We start from the raw sequence: 20,627 nt of genomic DNA, 5'->3' as shown, positions 1-20,627 counted from the left end.
CTCCTCCTAACAATGTAGATCAGTTCCTATGTAGTATCAGTCCTATCAAATTCAAGGCCAAATCCTTGCTGGGCTTGTATTCCTAGTCCTCTGCTCTGTAGAGCTTTGATAATAGATAGTTGCAATGTCCTACCTGTGCTCTTGGACTGACAACTCCCTGTGGTTTGAGCTCTTCGATCACTGCACTCCCTTCATCTAGAACAAAGAAGGTCAAAAGTTTGGAGCTCATTTTGGGTGGGAAAGGAGATGGCCCAAAATCCCTTTCCCTTAACCACATAGTATGAAGGATTCCTTCACTCTAAAATGGGAATGCTGGAAAAAGCCTAGATGTTGGAATGAGCTGAGCCAATGGAAAAATGTTTCCACATAATGGCCAACACAGAATGTTCATGTATGCTCCAGTGAATATCTTGGAAACAGGTCCCCATCATCTCTGCCTTGTTAGCTGGTCTAGGTCAGTGTCAACTCTCATCCTTCCCCATTACATAAATGTAATAATCTCTTTACTAAATTATCAGTTTTTTTCTCTCTCTTTTTTTTAAATAGGTGCTTTAATTAACCATCTTAATTTCAGCATATATGCTTGTCCTTCCCAAATCATTCAGAGGAGAAAGTTATCCCTCTGAACTTTTAACAAATATTTTTTAAAAACAGAAAAAAGTAAACCTAGCCTAATAGGAACTATGCAGGGAGTCAGAAGACTCTGTGTGTGTGTGTGTGTGTGTGTGTGTGTGTGTTTTGTTTTGTTTGTTTTTTTATGTCCAACCCTTGCTACTTCTGTTCCCAGGAGCAAGTCACTTCTCTGACATCAAATTCTCTCTCTCTTTTTTAAAATTATTATGATCCTAGAGAGCAGGCATGATTTTAGAAAAAAATTTTCGTAGTATCCCTATTCAAGTGTTTGGCACATAGTAGGCGCTTAAGAAATGTTTGTTGATATATTGACATTTATAGGTATCCTTCTAATTCTAGTTCTATGAATGGAATCTGACAGCATATATAACATTCCATACCCCTAATCCTCCTCTTCTCAAGGGAAGGGCCCCTTATTTTAAAGTAGTATTAATATATCCACTACAACGTAAACTCTTTGAAGACCGGGACTCTTTTAGTCTCTATCCTCTTAGCTTCACTGGTAGAACGTGCTTATTAAGTCTGCAGAATTGAATTGCATTAGAATTACAAGTACTAATAACAAAGAATGTTTGTTGACAGAATGAATGTAACTACTAGTGATGTGGGTCAGAAGTGACAGTAGGTGTCTATCTCTTTACACTTCAGAAAGGCTCCGGAGTACAGGGAGACCAAGTCTGTACAAGTCTGCAGGGTGGAGCGAATCCAGAGAGAGGCTGAAACTGATTGGTATCTGGAACGCCGGAGATGGGCGTGAGTGGGAATGGCCTCGGCGCAGGGGAGCAGGCTGGAAGGCGGGCTGGGGGGACGGGCCGGAGGCGGGCATTAGCCGCGCCCCTCGCTGGCTGAGAGAGGCCGAGCTTGCTGCATTGCAGCCGCCGCGGCGCCGCTCCACTCCTCCCGTACAATAATGGCGGCTCCGAGCCCGAGCGGCGGCAACGGGAGCGGCTCTCCCGGCGCCGTGGGGCTCCCTGGGCCAGGCCACACGGCCGTCAGCAGCATGCAGGGTAAGCAGCGCCTCCTCGCCCCGCTCCAAGACCCCCGAGCTGCCAGTGGCGGCCGAGGCCTCGCTCTCGGGTTCCTCTCCTTCTCCATCCTCCCTTCTCAACCGCGGTCGCGGGCTTCCTGGCCTAGTAGGCGCCGATTTGGGGCCTGGTTGTCCCGACGGCCCCCGCAGCTTCCTCCCGCAGCCTCGGGTCCTAGGCCCCCGCCGCTACTGGAACCTCTTTCTGGCCCGGACCCAGGTCGTCTTAGGCCTCACCTGGCGGCCAGGCGTCTCAGGCCCCCGAAGGATCAATGCCCTCAGCTGTGCCCTCCAACCTGGGGATGGTGCAGCACTACCCCCCCCCCCCCCGCCCCTGCCCCCGCCCCCGCCTTCGGGAGGATGAAGGCGAGGAGGAGAAGGAGGAGAAGGAGGCGGCGGAAGGCCATGCCAAATCTTAGCTGTCTCTTCCCTTCCTTACTCTCCTTAGAACAAATGACTTTGGCGTGGATTGGCTTTTTGGCTGCGGGTGGGGTGGGGGGGAGGGGAATCGACCCAAGTTTCCTGGCTTTCCCAGGAAGTGCTCCTGGTAATGAGGTGCGGAGGTGGTGGAGATTTTTTACTTGTGGTGGCAGTCCCTTCCATTCAGGCCCTTTTGCTTGAACTTGGACGTTAGAAAGTGGGAAACTTTATTTAAACCTAAGAATACAAATACGTGCATTATGTTATGACACTGTCTCTCATGTAGTTCCTTAGCTTTTAAAAACATCTTTTTAGAAGGTTTTTTTTTTTTTTTGTGTGTGGGAGGGAGCATGGTAACTGATCTTGAGATGCAAAAATTGGGTTGACCAAAGGTTCAAGTCAAACCTCTTTCTCATATTAGCTGTATGTCTATGGTCAAGGCCCTTGACCAATTAGTGCTCTGCGCAATTCTCTTAAAATTATAAATTACATATGTATGCTAGGGTGAATTCACAAGTCTGGATCCTCCTCTTATCCTCTCCAGCCACTTCTCCCTAACCCTAACCCTAACCCCCAAGTCTTTGACAGATCATTTAAATAATATTCACTTGGGATTTGGGAGCTGTTGAATGCAAGAATTGTATTTTGCTCTCTTTAGATATCTCTCATAACTTAGACACTTCTTTTTGTTAACTGTTCCATGGTGGCCAGTGTGACTATTAAGAAATTTTGGTTGCTCTCTTGGAAATAGTTGTCAGCCTGTCAATAAACTCATACTAAGTATTTCTTATATGCCAGGCGTTGTCTGTGGTGAAGTTACAGAGAAAAGCAAAAGACAGTCCCAAATCCCAGCTGCAAGACGTCAGAATCTAAATGGATAAGACAAAACTTATGTACAAACAATATAGATAAAGAATAAATTGGGAATATTCATCAGGGGAAAGGTACTAATATTAAAGGGTATCAGGAAAAATTTCTTTTAGAAAGTGAGATTTCAGGTGGAACTTAAAAGAAGCTAGGAATTCTAGTTGTTGGAGATAATGGGGAGAACATTCAAGTTAGACAGTAAATGTCCCTATAGTGTACTTGTAAACTTCTGCCTGTCAGACAGAAATATTCTGTCAGATGGGTGTATTTTAATCCCCAGACATCATCAATATTCCTGTTTCTTCCACCACAACTCATCTGTATCTTTTCATCCAGTATGAGTCTTGTTTTTATTCTATAGACATCCCTCAAGGGATCTATCTATTCTGCTTAGCCAGAGGTATTTTGGGGGACTTTAAAAAATATTATGGATATTTTAGCGTTTGAGTTAACTGTTGGTTATCTTTCCCTGTCAATACATTATACACTAACCTTTTTTTGGATCATATATTTACTTGTTGATATCTCTTAGGCTATTTCTTTTTAGGTATGCCATAACTGGAAATGTAGACATTTTGTTTGGATCAACTGTCTGTTATACATGTTTCTTTATCTCCATGACATTACATTCTAGTTGGGGGGAAAAAACAAAACCTTAAAGAGTTAAATTAGACAAATTATTTTAAAGTGTCAAAGGAAATCTAGAGGCAACAAGGCATAATGCAAAAAATGCTAGTGACGTTGGACATATTTAAATTTTCTGTGCTCTCGTTTTCTCATTTGTAAAATGGGAAGTAAGGATGTTGGAATAATGACCCCAGCTCCTTTCCAGCTCGGGATCTATGAACTTTTAAAGTGGTGGTGTTAAACTTAAGTAGAAATGGGGTCCCAATATCATTCTTAAGCATTCCCTTATATTTTATTGTATTTTTAATATTTTGTTAAATATTTCCTATTTTATTTTATTCTGTTTCAGGCTGCATCAAGGAGGGCCTATGTTTTTGACACCTGCTTTAAGGATTCATAAAATTTATTTGTACTATTCACTTCTCATAATTCTGTCAGCTTGACAGATTAAACAGTTCCTGATTTTTAGGTTGAAGTGGCCTTAATTGTGAAGAGGTCACAGGGACTCTTATGAGTGTTCTGTTGTTTTAATTTAAGAAGAATTATAAAAAATTATCAAACACAGCATTTCCTGGAAAGCGTTTAGGTAGCAAAACATTGGGGGAGAGACGTGGAAAGAGATAGGGAAAAAATGAGAAACTGGTTGAATTTTAGCTGAACCTTAAAAATTATCAATTCTGAAAAATAGGATGAGGACAAGAGTACATTATAGGAATGGGGAAGGGCAAAAAGTATTAAGAGGGAGATAATATGCTGAATTTAGGATTCTTAGTAATCTAGTTTCTTGGTCTTAGAATCTATGAAAGGAAAGAGTATGAAATGCCAAACTAAGAAATTTATTTTATCTCTGAGAAAGAGTAGGGAGACATTTAAGATTTTGATCTGAAAAAAAAAAAAAAAACCCAACAAAAAAAGATTTTGATTTGAGAATGGCCATGGTTAGGCCTATTATTTAAGAAGATTATTTTTGGTAGCTGTATGGAGGAAGCAGCATGATGTAGCATTAGGTTTGGAGTTAGGAAAACCTGGGTTTTATACATATTCTTCCTTAGACATTCACCAGCTGTATTATTTTGGGCAATCTATTTAGCTGTTTTGTGCTTTATTTACTTTATCTATAAAATGAAGAGTTTGGATCAACAGTCTATGATCCTAAAGATATATCTGAAAGGAGATATTCTGGAAGCAGGAATTATATTAGGAATTGTTATAATAGAAGATGAGGGCCTGAATTAAAGTGTTAATTGTTATCTGGGAAGGAGGGGTGTTACTGTCAAGTTTTACTTCCACAACTAATTAGACATAGGGATGAGGGAAATACTTGTTGATTGATGGTATATTAGGTCCTTGGTAAATGCTTCTTGGTTGAATGAATAGAGATTGAGAAGGAAGAGTTAAGTAAGTGAAGAATTTGGGAAGTAAGCTTTTAGCTATGTATTAGGCACTGTATTGAGGACTTTACAAATATTATTTCACTTGATCCTTCCAACAACTCTGTGAGGTCACTTATTTCCATTTTACAGGGAAGGAAACAAATAGAAAGAAGTTAATAAGTACCTAAGGTTGGGTTTAAACTCAGGTATTCCTGTCTCCTTTTCTAAATCTTTATCCTACCGTGCTACCTAGCTGGATCTGTTGGATAATACTGGGAAAAGACTTATTTAGCAGTTTAGAGATTCTTGTTAACACAATTTTATTGAGATGATGTTGTTGTAGTCAAAATTACAAGGTTTTAAGTATTGAGAGGATAGGGAGTTGAGGAAAAAAGTATAAAAAACTTTTTCTAGGGGTTAGTGGAAGGCTATGAAAGGGAGAAGAGTGATAAGGTGAGGGGATAATAGAATCAAATTATTATTTTTTAAAACTTGGGAAGGTCTAGGCATATTTGTAGACACCTGGAAATAACTGATAGTGGAAAAATCGAGGATTTGAGAGGGGGGAAGAACCAGAAAGTATGAAAGGAAGGATGACTTTGGCAATAGAAGGGTTATCTCTTTCTGGAGACTAGAAAGAGGACTGAATGGTGAACAATGTGATATGATTTTGTGTTGTGAATTTAGGGGAAATTGGGAGTTCATAGGAGATTGCTTTATTTTCCAAGTAAATTAGGTGATGAGGTCCTCTGTTGAGAAGAAATAGTGATAGAATTGTGTGGGTGACTTGAGAAGAGCATATTTGGAACAGCTGTTTGAAGAGCTGATTGTGGTGGAGAGAGATTAAAAGGATTGTCCCACAGCTGTTAGGACCTAGTTGAGATTAGTTTACATAAATTTCTAGAGGTCCTAGTCAGCAAGATCGTTTCCATAAGGTTTAGCAGCCGGGAAAAAAGAAGGAGGGGTAGATAGGACTAATCCAGAGTTGGGGTTTGTCAAGATATTAACTGGCATTATTACCCACCTAAGAAATTTAATAATTATGTAAACTTGAGCAAATAGATTAGCTTGTATTAACCTCAGTTTCCTTTAGTTGTAAAATGGGAGTGAAAATATCATTTGCTACTTGGTAGTTACTTCAAATGAGTTAATGTATATAAAGTGCTTTGCAAACTTTTCAGCCCATGTTAGTGGAAACTACTATTAATGGGGCAAGGTCATCAAGTTTAGGAGATCATGCAACTGATTAAATGTAGGATTAAGACTGGAAAGAGGTAAGTGGAGTGATTGATTCAGAAAATTAGTATAATGGAAAGAATACTCATTTAGAATCAGAGAACCAGAATTTAAATCATGACTCTTCTGTGTGACATCAGACATGTCACTAAACCTCATGGAATATTAGATTTTTAATCTGTAGAATAAAGCAGTTGAAGCGGAAGACCTTTGAAGTTCCATTCATCTTTACATCTATAATTCAGGAGCTTCCCATAATGATAAAGAATAGATTTAGGACAAGTGATTACGAAAATTTTCTTTTCAACTATAAACTAGTTTTGGATCATGAACATAGCCAAGGTATAGATAATGATGAGATCTAGGAGATGAAGTGATTATCTTAGGTGGCTGGTGGAGTCATCCAAGTATATAAGATTTTGTTCTGAGGTTGGTATATGCATTCTGAATTGACACTAATTATTAAGAATAGGAAAGTTTAAGGAATCATTTTTGATAATGATTTCTTTGCCTGAAAGTGAGCACTTGAAATTATGAAGATATATTAATCATAATGTAGTTATAAAACTCAGCCTATTGATTTAGATTAATATTATGGCTGTACCTCCCTAGCCTTTGCTCTGGGTATCAGATTTCATGTGCTGAGAGTGGTTTTTGGACCACATTATAAGATGTGCCTTTTCCTATTTGCCACTATATATATTATATATATATATTTAATCTTTCTTTTGATTTTCTGAATGGAATGAGAATATGATGCTACTAAGAGAGCTGCTTTTAGACTTGAACTCATCTTTACTTATGTTTTAAAGACTGTTCTAAGACTATAATATGAGGCTTGTGGTGTGCTTCAGGAGAATGCAATGTGTGTGCATGTATATATATACATATATACACACATATATGCACATACACTAAATATGTTTTAGTGGTATGGTGTAATGTTCTGTTGTCTCCAGAAACTAATTGCGAAGGTCCGGGCTAGCTCCTCTGAAGGGCTCAGAATAAGTCCTTATCAGGATAAGCAAAAGTCCTAGCCCCACTTTGTGGATGCCAAATTGTAATGTTCTGTTGTCTCCAGAAACTGCCCATTGCTCTCTGGGAGGAGATCTGCTGTCTCAACTAAATCCCAGACTAGACTCTTCTTCCTCCAGAGAGCAGTCCCAACTCTAGCCAAAACAGGACTCTTCCTCCTCCAGAGTGCTGCCCTCTTTTACCCTCCCAGAGAATGGCCATGGGATAATGCAAGGGCTTGTGGGAAAATTACTTCTACCAATGAACTTGCTTCTTTTAAACATGTAAGCTCCTCCCCAGAAGTTCAAAGGGTTTTGTAAAACTCCCCTTAAAGGCCTGAACTAGAGAATTGTTAAGTACAGACTTAGCACTTAGTAAGAACCTAATATCTCATTATCCCATTAGCCCTTAGTAAGAACCTAACAGTATGTATTACTGTTTTTATCAGTATAGGGAACTTTTCAGATACTTCTAGTAACTTGAATTATGCTGTTTTAGAGAGTTTTCTAGCAAACTGAGAAGTTTGGTAATTTTCCCATGGTTACAAACTATTTGTTAGGGTCAGTATCTTCCTAATTTGTATGTTGACCTATTCAGTGCATTACTATCTCTGTTACAATATATTGCCAAAAGAGAGTATCAAAATAAAGGATAACAGATTTTTGATCAGAAAAGGAGAACTGGTGAAACATGGATAAATGATATAGCCCATGTTAATTTTCCCTAGTGGTTATTTATCTAATTTGTTTTGATCATTTCTGATATTCTCTGTGGTGCCAAATTTGTATTATATGGGCACTTTTCCTTCTATTTCCCTATATTTTACTTTGATCAGGTAATTAAAGATAGTTTGGAACAGCTGTGTAGAATCCTGGCAGAAAAGGTAGGGTGAATATTAATTTATCCTGGGTTAGAGTAAATTAGTGTGGATGACTCAGCTATGTTTAGGGAATAGGTTGGGAGGCCTCCTACCTCTGGGAACCTATTTACTAGTCTTGGAGATTTCACTTAATATGTTCTTCTCATTGTATTTTTATTCTTGTGGAGTACCCAGTCTTGTAATAATTGTGTATACTGTTTTCTTGGTTAGGTTTACATCATTCTGTATTGGTTCACATAATTCTTTCTATTTTTCTCTGAACTTCTCATGAAGTTTTCTTTTTTTTTAAATAGCATAATGATATTCCATCAAAATCTTACAATAATATTCTTTTTTTTTTTTTTATTTTATTTTATTTTATTTTATTTTATTTTTTTTTTTAAATTTTTTATTTTATTTTATAATTATAACATTTTTTGACAGTACATATGCATGGGTAATTTTTTACAACATTATCCCTTGCACTTACTTCTATTCAGATTTTTTCCCTTCCTCCCCCAACCCCCTCCCCCTGATGGCAAGCAGTCTTATATATGTTAAATATATTACAGTATAATTTAGATACAATATATGTGTGTAGAACCGAATTTTTTGTTGCACAGGAAGAATTGGATTCAGAAGGTAAAAATAACAGTTTACATTCATTTCCCAGTCCTTTTCTGGATGTAGCTGGTTCTGTCCATCATTAATCAATTGGAATTGGATTAGCTCTTCTCTATGTTGAAGAAATCCACTTCCATCAGCATACATCCTTGTACAGTATCATTGTTGAAGTGTATAATGATCTTCTGGTTCTGCTCGTTTCACTCAGCATCAGTTGATGTAAGTCTCTCCAAGCCTCTCTGTATTTCTCCTGTTGGTCATTTCTTATAGAACAGTAATATTCCATAACATTCATATACCATAGTTTACCCAACCATTCTCCAATTGATGGACATCCATTCATCTTCCAGCTTCTAGCCACTATGAAAAGGGCTGCCACAAACATTTTGGCACATACAGGACCCTTTCCCTTCTCTAGTAGTTCCTTGGGGTATAAGCCCAGTAGTAGTATGGCTGGGTCAAAGGGTATGCACATTTTGATAACTTTTTGGGCATAATTCCAGATTGCTCTCCAGAATGGTTGGATTCTTTCACAACTCCACCAACAATGCATCAGTGTCCCAGTTTTCCCACAGCCCCTCCAACATTCATCGTTATTTGTTCCTGTCATTTTAGCCAATCTGACAGGTGTGTAATGATACCTCAGAGTTGTCTTAATTTGCATTTCTCTGATCAATAGTGATTTGGAACACTCTTTCATATGAGTGGAAATAGTTTTAATTTCATCATCTGAAAATTGTCTGTTCATATCCTTTGACCATTTATCAATTGGAGAATGGCTTGATTTCTTATAAATTAAAGTCAATTCTCTGTATATTTTGGAGATGAGGCCTTTATCAGAACCTTTAACTGTAAAAATTTTTTCCCAATTTGTTACTTCCCTTCTAATCTTGTTTGCATTAGTTTTGTTTGTGCAGAAACTTTTTAATTTGGTGTAATCAAAATGTTCTATTTTGTGATCAATAATGGTCTCTAGTTCTCCCTTGGACACAAACTCCTTCCTCCTCCACAAGTCTGAGAGGTAAACCATCCCATGTTCCTCCAATTTATTTATGATTTCGTTCTTTATGCCTAAATCTTGGACCCATTTTGATCTAATCTTAGTATGTGGTGTTAAATGTGGGTCCATGCCTAGTTTCTGCCATACTAATTTCCAGTTTTCCCAGCAGTTTTTGTTAAATAATGAATTCTTATCCCAAAATTTGGGATCTTTGGGTTTGTCAAAGATTAGATTGCTATTTTTATTCACTATCTTGTCCTGTGAACCTAACCTATGCCACTGATCAACTAGTCTATTTCTTAGCCAATACCAAATGGTTTTGGTGACTGTTGCTTTATAATATAGCTTTAAATCAGGTACACTTAGACCACCTTCCTCTGACTTTTTTTTCATTAGTTCCCTTGCAATTCTCGACCTTTTATTCTTCCATATGAATTTTGTTGTTATTTTTTCTAGGTCATTAAAATAGTTTCTTGGGAGTCTGATTGGTATAGCACTAAATAAATAGATTAGTTTGGGGAGTATTGTCATCTTTATTATATTCGCTCGGCCTATCCAAGAACATTGAATGTCTTTCCAATTATTTAAATCTGACTTTATTTTTGTGGCAAGTGTTTTGTAATTTTGCTCATATAATTCCTGATTCTCCTTTGGTAGATATATTCCCAAATATTTGATACTATCGACTGTTATTTTGAATGGAATTTCTCTTTGTATCTCTTGCTGTTGGATTGTGTTGGTAATGTATAAAAATCCTGAGGATTTATGTGGATTTATTTTGTATCCTGCTACTTTGCTAAAATTCTGAATTATTTCTAATAGCTTTTTAGCAGAGTCTTTGGGGTTCTCTAAGTATACCATCATGTCATCTGCGAAAAGTGACAATTTGATTTCTTCATTTCCTACTCTAATTCCTTGGATCTCTTTCTCGGCTCTTATTGCCAAGGCTAGAGTTTCTAGTACTATATTGAATAGTAATGGTGATAGTGGGCAACCTTGTTTCACTCCTGATCTTACAGGGAAAGGTTCTAGTTTATCTCCATTACATATGATGTTTACTGAAGGTTTTGAATATATGCTCCTTATTATTTTAAGGAATAGTCCATTTATTCCTATACTCTCAAGCGTTTTTAGTAGGAATGGATGTTGGATTTTATCAAATGCCTTTTCTGCATCTATTGAGATGATCATATGGTTTTTATTAATTTGATTATTAATATGGTCAATTATACTAATAGTTTTCCTAATATTAAACCATCCCTGCATTCCTGGTATAAATCCCACTTGGTCATAGTGTATTATCCTGGGGATGATTTTCTGAAGTCTATTTGCTAATATCTTATTTAAGATTTTAGCATCAATATTCATTAAGGAAATTGGTCTATAGTTTTCTTTCTCAGTTTTCGATCTACCTGGTTTAGGTATCAGTACCATGTCTGTGTCATAGAAGGAATTTGGTAGGACTCCTTCAATCCCTATTTTTTCAAATAGTTTACATAGCATTGGAGTTAGTTGTTCTTTAAATGTTTGGTAGAATTCACCTGTAAATCCATCTGGTCCTGGGGACTTTTTCTTAGGAAGTTGGTTAATAGCTTGGTCTATTTCTTTTTCTGAGATGGGACTATTTAAACTACTTACTTCTTCCTCTGTTAATCTGGGCAAGCTATATTTTTGAAGGTATTCTTCCATTTCATTTAAGTTATCGAATTTATCGGCATAAAGTTGAGCAAAGTAGCTCCTAACTATTGTTCTAATTTCCTCTTCATTAGTGGTGAGTTCACCCTTTTCATTTTCAAGACTATCAATTTGCTTTTTCTCTTTCCTTTTTTTAATCAGGTTTACTAAGGGTTTGTCTATTTTGTTGGTTTTTTCATAAAACCAACTCTTAGTTTTATTAATTAATTCAATAGTTTTTTTACTTTCAATTTTATTAATCTCACCTTTTATTTTTTGAATTTCAAGTTTTGTGTTTGTCTGGGGGTTCTTAATTTGTTCCTTTTCTAGCAATTTTAGTTGTAAACCCAATTCGTTGGCCCTCTCTTTCTCTATTTTATGCAGGTAGGCCTGTAGAGATATAAAACTTCCCCTAATTACTGCTTTGGCTGTATCCCACACATTTTGGTATGATGTCTCATTATTGTCATTTTCTTGGGTGAAGTTATTAATTATGTCTATGATTTGCTGTTTTACCCAATCATTCTTTAGTATAAGATTATTTAGTTTCCAATTATTTTTTGGTCTATTTTCCCCTGGCTTTTTATTAAATGTTATTTTGATTGCATTATGGTCTGAAAAGGATGCATTTACTATTTCTGCCTTACTGCATTTGATTTTGAGATTTTTATGCCCTAGTATATGATCAATTTTTGTATAGGTTCCATGAACTGCTGAGAAGAAAGTATATTCCTTTCTGTCTCCATTTAGCTTTCGCCAAAGATCTATCATATCAAACTTTTCTAGTATTCTATTTACCTCTTTGACTTCTTTCTTATTTATTTTGTGGTTTGATTTATCTAATTCTGAGAGTGCAAGGTTGAGATCTCCCACTATTATAGTTTTGCTATCTATTTCCTCTTGCAGCTCTCTTAATTTCTCTTTTAAGAATTTAGATGCTGCACCACTTGGTGCATACATGTTTAATATTGATACTGCTTCACTATTGATGCTTCCCTTTAGCAGGATATAATGCCCTTCCTTATCTCTTTTAATTAGATCAATTTTTGTTTTTGCTTGATCTGAGATGAGGATGGCTACTCCTGCTTTTTTGGTTTTGCCTGAAGCATAATAGATTCTGCTCCACCCTTTTACTTTTAGTTTGAATGTCTCATCCTGTTTCAGGTGTGTTTCCTGTAAACAACATATAGTAGGATTCTGACTTTTAATCCAGTCTGCTAACTGCTTCCTCTTTATGAGGCAGTTTGCCCCATTCACATTTATGGTTAGAAGGACTAATTCTATATTGCTTGCCATCCTATTAACCCCTGCTTATGCTTTTCCCCTTTCCTTCCCTTTTACCCTCCTATCCAGTATTAAACTGGTGAACACCACTTGCTTTTCACAGCCCTCCCTTTTTAGGATCCCTCCCCCACCTTAAAGATCCTCCCCTTATTTTACCCCTTTTCCTCGAAATTACTGTATTCCCTTCCCCTTAGCTTACTCCTTCCCTTTCACTTTTCAATGAAGTGGAAGAAGTTTCACCATAAATCGAATATGTCTATTGATACACGCTATGTTCATCTCCCTCCTTTCTTTCTCTCAGATATAATAGGTTACCTTTGCCTCTTCATGAGATGTAGTACCACCACTTTGTACTTTTTTATGATATAATCTCCTTTCCACCTCTAGTTTCTAAGACAAATTGTACATATGTTCTTTACATATTTTTTTGACAGAAGTATAGTTCTCAAGATTTCTTTTTACCTTTTTTAGAAGTCTCTTGAGTTCTGTATTTGAAGATCAAACCTCTTATGTAGGTCTGGTTTTTTCATCAAAAATAGATGGAATTCATTTATTTCGTTAAATGTCCATCTTCTTCCCTGGAAAACGATGCTCATTCTTGCTGGGTAAGTTATTCTTGGCTGCATACCAAGTTCCTTAGCCTTTCGGAATATCATGTTCCAGGCCCTGCGTTCTTTTAATGTGGACGCTGCTAGATCCTGTGTTATCCTTATTGTGGATCCTCCATATCTGAATTGTTTTTTTCTAGCAGCTTCCAATATCTTTTCCTTTGTCTGATGGTTCTTGAACTTGGCCACTATATTTCTTGGCGTTTTGATTTTAGGGTCCCTTTCAGTAGGTGATCGATGAATTTTCTCAATGTCTATTTTACCCTCTGTTTCCAAAACGTCTGGGCAGTTCTCTTTGATAATTTCCTCGAAAATGGTGTCCAAGCTCTTTTTTTCCTCCCATTTTTCAGGGAGTCCGATTATTCTCAAATTGTCTCTCCTGGATCTGTTTTCCAGGTCTGTTGTCTTTCTGGTAAGGTACTTGATAGTCCTTTCAATTGTTTCATTTCTCTGGTTTTGCTTGACTCCCTCTTGGTTTCTCCTTGAGTCATTCATTTCTACTTGTTCCAGTCTAATTTTCAATGATGTATTTTCTTCACTCACTTTTTTTATATCTCTTTGTAATTGTCCAATTGAGTTTTTATCATCTATGGAATTTTTTTCCATTTTATCCATTTTATTTTTTTGAGAGCTGATTTCTTTTTCCAGCTCACTAATCCTGTTTTCCTTGGAGTTGTTTACCTTTTCCAGCTCACTAATCTTGTTTCTCAATGATTTGATTTCTTTATCCACTCTGTCTTTGAATGCATGGGATGACTTCTCCAGGCTCTCTTGCCAAGCTTCCCTTTCCTTTTCCCATTTCTCTTCCAGCTCTCTTGTGAGAGCCTTTTTGATTTCCTCTATGAGGTTCTTTTGTATTGAGGAGCAGCTTATATCCCTCCCAGGGGATACATCTGGGGACATTCTGTTCCTAGTCTCCTCAGCATTTGAAGTCTGCTCCCTCTCCACACAAAAGCTGTCAATGGTTAGAGCCCTTTTGAATTTTTTATTCATTTTGTCAGAATCAAAGAAAACAAACTGACAAGAGAAGCAATTGGTCTGTTTTGCGGGGGATAGGGCTGGATGTTATTAATGGGCTTCCTCTACAGACTGGGGATAGGGCAGCAGAGAGCCACTAACAGAACAGCAATGACTGTACTGAGTCTGCGCTCTGAGGCTCTGAGAACGCACCGAGTCAGTCCAGGTGGGGGTTGGGGGTGGCCGGGCTCTGAGAGACGCTGGCTTTCTGGGGTTTTAATCTTCACCTCCGGTGTTTACACCCTCTCTGCTGCTCCTGGCTTGCTGCCAAGACGGAGCATCCACACTGGGGCAAAAGCCCTTTCGCAGAAACTGCAGAGATCACACCCCTCCCCCTCCGGTCTGAGCTGTGTGAGCTGCCTGTCTTGCTCTGGCTGTCTGCCCTCAGTCTGCGCCCAGTCTGATTGACCCTCCCCCGAACAAACACAGACCTTTTCTGGCGACTTTCAAGGATGTCTTCTCTTGGTGATAATTTGTGGATTTCTTTCTGGGTCAAGCATTAAGTCAGAGGCTTGTCATGAAGTAAGTTCTGAGAGAAAGCGAGGAGCTCAAGCAGCTGTCTGCCTCCACGCCGCCATCTTAGCCGGAAGTCCTCACAATAATATTCTTAAGACTTACATTTCTTTAGCTATTCCTTACTTGATTAGTTCTCATTTACTTTAGTATACGTAGAATAATTTTTTTGGGGGGGAGGGTTTCATATCTTTCATGGAGTATGTGATTAGTAGCGCAATCACTGGTATAGAATGATATAAACAGTTTTGTTACCTTTTCTTGCATAATTCCAAATAATTTTTCCAGGAAAGTTGGAAGAGTTCTATCAAGAATGTATTAGCGTGCTTGCTTTCCTATAGCCTCTTTAGTATTGACAGTCTTCCATACCGTTTAATAGGGCATAAGGTGAGGCATCGTGGATTTTAATTTGAATTTCTCTTTTTTAATATGTCTTTTCCTTCATGCCATTCATTTCACATGAAGAAGTGGCCCTTTGGGCAAAACTGTTTACATACGTGTTCCTTCATATCTTTTAGCAGATTGCATCATCTATGATCTTTACTTTCTAATTGATCTTCAATCACTTTTCATCTACTGGCTGCTGTTTCTGTATTGCCTACTAATATCCTCTTTCTCATCTACAAAAACCCTCCCTTGATCCTACTTCCTTTCCTCATCTTCTTTTCTGAACTCTCTTCAATTTAGCTTCCAACATGATCATTGTGCTATCATTCATTTCCCCCCACCCCCACCAAAAAAATGAAATGAGGGTCACTGAGGCATTTTTAAAAAATGTACTAAAGAAAACAAGTTTAAAAAAAAAAATCTGTCAAGCCAGGACAACTTTAAAAGTAACACATTGAACTTCTTTTTCTTTTTATTTAATTTTCTTACATACATATACATATATATACATACACACACACACACACACATATATATATATATATATATATATAATTTTTTTTTTTTTTTTTTGCTGAGGCAATAAGTGACTTGCCCAGGGTCAGACAGCTAGGAAATATTAAGTGCTTGAGATCAGATTTGAACTTGGGTCTTCCTGACTTCAGGACTGGTGCCATCTAGCTTCTCCCCCCCAACCCCCAATGATTTTCTTATATATTTTCTTTTAAGAGAGTTGTACCATAATATAGATTCACAGTTTCATTTGTAATTCTCATTTTCTGTGTTCTACAGTGTATATGAAGATTTTTTTTTAAAGTTAAATTTGTATTTTAAAAATTGTAAATTCTCAGGGAATTTATATAGACTTTCTATTGCTTACTTCTTATAAGATTGTTGTTTTTTTTTTGGGGGGGGGTTGGTACTACAATCATGCTAATCACCAAAGTTAATAACCTTTGTCTTTCATTTCCCCCAATCCAATCTCACTCTCCATCTATTTTCTCAGCATTAGCCATTATTACTGTTTTTAGTTGTTCATTATCTTTTTGACAAAAAAGACAAAAACAAGACATTGTTGCAATAGCCTCCTAATTATCTCACTATTAATGATCTCACTAATTTGCATTTCCAGTTTATTCTCTTAAAACTAACAAGTTTGACCATTTAATTCCCAAACTAAAAAATAATTTCTGGTTCCCTAGATAGAGCCTTATCTAAGATGTCAGCCTGACAGATAAAGAAAGGCCTTCATATTTTACTTTCATCCTTTTTTTTCCATGCTTACTTTGTATTACTTTTCTTGCTACAAAGTCAAGCCAAACTGACTTGTCCCTTATAGTGATATGAAATGAACAACTGATCTTTCCATTTCTTTGTAGAGGCTGTCATCTATATGTGGTATGCACTCTTTCCTTTCTACTACCTCTTAGAATCTTTACTTCTTTAGGGATCAGTTGAAGTACAAACTCATAAGCCTTTACTCATTCTCCTGGTTATCAATAGTTTCTTTCTCTTCAGTTTTTTAAAAAGTTATTTAAATGTTTAGATGCTGAATTAATACTGTATTTTATTAATGGAATGTAAGATTCTTGAGAATGTGAATTGTTTTGCTTTTTCTTTTTGTGTTTCCAGTCATGTCAGTTTAGGAAAATGTTGAAATTCTTGTGTGACTTAGAGAAATTCTAAGGAAGAAATCTAAACTACCAATAGCTATGTGGAAAAAATGTCATAATTATTAATTGTTAGAGAAATGAAAGTTAAAATGTCTTTGAGCTTTTTATCTCTCACCATTAGATTAGTAAAGATGACAGAAAAGGGAAATGACAAAAATCTGAGAGACAATGGTAATATAGACAGTGGGAAAATAGATATATTAATGGAGCTAGTCATTCTGGAAAGCATTTTAGAAGTATGCCCAAAGAATAAACTATTTAACCTAGTAGTGCCATTACTAATCCTGTATCCCTAAAGATATCAAAAATGAGGACAAGGATCTAAACTTACAACATATTTCAGCAGTTCTTTTTGTGGTAGAAAAGAATTGGAAACTAAGGGGGATATCTATCAGTTGGGGAATGGCAGAAGAAATTGTTATGAATGTAATAGTATTTATAGCTCTATACAAATGAGAAAAGAAATTGTTTCTGAAAAAAGTGGGAAGACTTCTATGTATGAAATGAGCAGAATCAGAAGAATGATACAGAAACAACCTCACTACAAGGGAAAACCACTTTGAAAAACTTAATATTGATCAATGCAATGACAAACCAGGATTTCAAAAGACAGAAGATATGAAGTATGCTATCCATCTTCTTAGGCAGATAATTGACTCAAAATTCAGATTGATAAAAATATTTTTGGATGTGGTCAGTGAGGGAATATTTATTAGGCATGTCTTAAAAGGATTTTGCTTTTCTTTATTTTCAATTTGGGGGTGGGGTAAGGCATAGGGATTGAGTTACCAAAAACAACCGTAGAGAACTGAGGAATCACTGATAAACAAGGTGACTTTAAAGTTTATTAGTTTATTAAAGTTTATTAGCTTATTATAAAATTCACTAATTTATTAGTTGAGTATAAAATTAAGGGGAAAAACAGGCTCTATATCATGGAGATTTGCAATGTCTTATATAAACCCCCTCATGCTCTATTACATATCAAAACTATGATTTTATTAGATGTTTGCTAAATTTGGAAATTAAAAACATTTAAAGTAAATTTTTAAAAAGGATCTATTGAAGTATGTATTTGCTTTGGAGAAAATAATTTAGGAGACATAATAATGATTTTCAAATATCTGAAAGAAGAACCCTCATGTGTAAGAGAGATTTGACTTGCTCTGTTTGGCCCCAAAGGGCAGAATAAAGAGTAATGATTGGAAATTGCAAAGAGGCTAATTTAGGTCTGATGTCTGGAAAAAATTGCTTAGTGATTAGATTCAAAAGTGACTTTGCTTTCTCTTGAGAAGTAGTAGATATCGCCTTCCTCCCACTCCTTGGCTATCTTCAAAGACAGGCTGGACAATTATCTGTCATATAAATTATAATGAGGAATTCATTTTTGTATGCATTGGGCTAGATCACTACTGAGGTAAGTAGTTAGCAGCTGTGGATTGTTTACTATAACTATCAACAGCTACAAATCAGCAAATATCTCTGTGCCAAACACTGCTAAGCAGCGGGAATACAATAATGACAAAGGACTGCCCCCATTCTCAAGGAAATCCTAGTGTAATGAGGGATACAACATACAATTTTATAAAATCAAGATATAGATATGTTGAATTGGGAATAATTAGTAATATTATCTTTTCTCCTCCCTCCTGTTTTCTCCCAAGGAAAGAAAAATGCAATCCTTTTAGCAGAGAACCATAGTCAAGCAAAGCAAGTCCATGTATTTATCATTTCCAAAAATGGGTAGAATTTAGCCTTGTAAGTGTGATTGTCTTCTAAAAAACTAGGAGTTGCTCCAGAAAATGTAGTATTTGACAAATATTAAAACAGCAAATTATAATAATACTGATATGAAATTAATTCTGAATATTTTAGTCACCAGACTTACTTTACAAGAAACCTGCCATTAATCCATACATTCTTCTCTAATGTTTTCATTTTCAAACATCAGAGTAGTTAGCAAAAAGTATGATATACATTCATTTCAACAAGAGCCTCAGGTTTGTCTTTCAATGAGATTTTGCAAACCTTTTTACCCAGATATGTTTACCAACATTAAGTGAAAAAATTGTATTTTACCATAAGATTTAAAAATTTTATTGTGTGTTATAAAACATATTTGCTTGTTTAGGGGAAGATAAGGAATTAAAATGCATTGGATATAGCTTTTAGATATAAACTTAGTGTGTTTTTATTGATTAAGCTAAGAATCAGTCAGTGAGACATAACCAATCTTAGTTTCTTTTGTTTTTCTAAGGTAAATGAAATGAAAATGAAAGCAAAAAGCAATTACCAATAAACACTTACTAAACTTCTTACTCTGTGTAAAACTTTACTCTGGACACCAAGGATATAAATGTAACTCTTTCTAAGGGGAGAGACAAGAGGTTTATATATAAGCTTATAGTAAATAAATAAGAGAATTAACTTCTGGGAAGGAGGAAGGTGGTAGCAAGTTTTTAGGTTCATGGTAGGTCTTTTGTGGAAGTGAGAGCTTAAGATACATTTTTTTTTTTTTCTTAAGATATATTGTTAAGGAAGGAAGGAATTCTATGAAGTGGAGGTGAGAAAGTTCATTTTCATTTTGGAAACAGCCCAAAGATACCAAGATGGGAAATGGAATATTATGAATAAGGAAAATAGAGGTGGCTGAACTTTAGAAGGGAGAATAATGTATATTAAGTTGGGAAACCTGGACAATTGTGAAGGGTTTAAAAATCTACACATAGGAATTAATATCATATTTTAGAGACAATAGGAAGCCAATGGATATGAGTTGTGCTAGGGTGATAGTAAAATCTATACTTAAAATCACTTTGGCATCTGTGTATAGAATGGATTGGAGTAAAGAGAGTCTCAAAGGAGCTTGGAAGTATATCTCACTTACACTGTACTGCAAAGTAGTGATTTTCAAAGCAATTTGGTACTGTTAAAAAAAATAGTCAATTTGTGATTAAGTATACTACATACTACTGAAGCAAATTAATTTAGTACCCAAGTATTTGATAAATACAAAGACTTCAAGTATTGGGATAGAGACTCAGTATTTAACAAAAAATGTGGGAAATTGGATTGTAGTATGAAAAAAAAAATTAGATTACATCAGCATTTTATATCACAATAAACTCCATGTGGATATATTATCTAGATCTATATGACTTAGATTTAAGGTCATGTCATAAAAAGACACATGGAAAATATACCTATTGAAGATATGAATTGAAGAAAAATTAATGAATAAGGAAGGAATAGAGAAAACCACAGAGATAAAATTAAAGTTAAGTCTTTATACCAAAAATATAAAATTATGCCAAAAATTTTATACCAAAAAAATCCAGTGAAAATTAAAAAGGAAAACAAGTGGGGCAGCTAGGTGATGCAGTGGATAGAGCACCAGCCTTGAAGTCAGGAGGTCCTGAGTTCAAATATGGCCTCAGACACTTAACGCTTCCTGGCTGTGTGACCCTGAGCAAGTCACTCAACCCCAGTTGCCTCAGCAAAAAAAAAAAAAAAAAAGGAAAACTAGTAGTAGGGAATAAACTTTTTTTTTTTTTTTTTTTTTGGATAAAGGTGTGTATGGGATGTAAAAAGACCCCTACCCAAAAATGACTACTCAGAGATCATTCACAGAAAGCATAATTATTTATTAGAATCTCCAGAAGTGGACCATCCTGTTTTGTGAGCCGAATCTCACAGCACTTCCCTTGAGAGTGTACACAATTTTTATACATTTTAAACAAAGAACCCCAAAAATCCCACCCTCTATATGTTATGATGATTATATAAGTCTCTAT

At 36.2% G+C, this 20,627-nt stretch overlaps 1 protein-coding gene across 3 annotated transcripts in view; it reads left to right on the top strand.

The window, feature by feature from the left end:
• Positions 1-1,376: 1,376 nt before the first annotated feature.
• Positions 1,377-20,627, top strand: part of MAP2K4 (mitogen-activated protein kinase kinase 4) — a 210,196-nt gene continuing 190,945 nt past the window's right edge. The window contains exon 1 of one of the 3 annotated variants that reach the window (XM_074312045.1): positions 1,377-1,640. In XM_074312045.1, the coding sequence (XP_074168146.1) occupies positions 1,544-1,640 (97 nt within the window). In that variant the 5' untranslated portion in view covers positions 1,377-1,543. The remainder of the gene's footprint in view (positions 1,641-20,627) is intronic. The other 2 variants (XM_074312043.1, XM_074312044.1) reach the window with 2 other exon arrangements.

This window comes from Sminthopsis crassicaudata, chromosome 4 (assembly GCF_048593235.1).
Source record: "Sminthopsis crassicaudata isolate SCR6 chromosome 4, ASM4859323v1, whole genome shotgun sequence".
In the NCBI taxonomy this organism is placed as follows: domain Eukaryota; kingdom Metazoa; phylum Chordata; class Mammalia; order Dasyuromorphia; family Dasyuridae; genus Sminthopsis; species Sminthopsis crassicaudata.
Note: the sequence above shows the minus strand (reverse complement) of the source record. Positions and strands in the feature narration are given on the sequence as shown.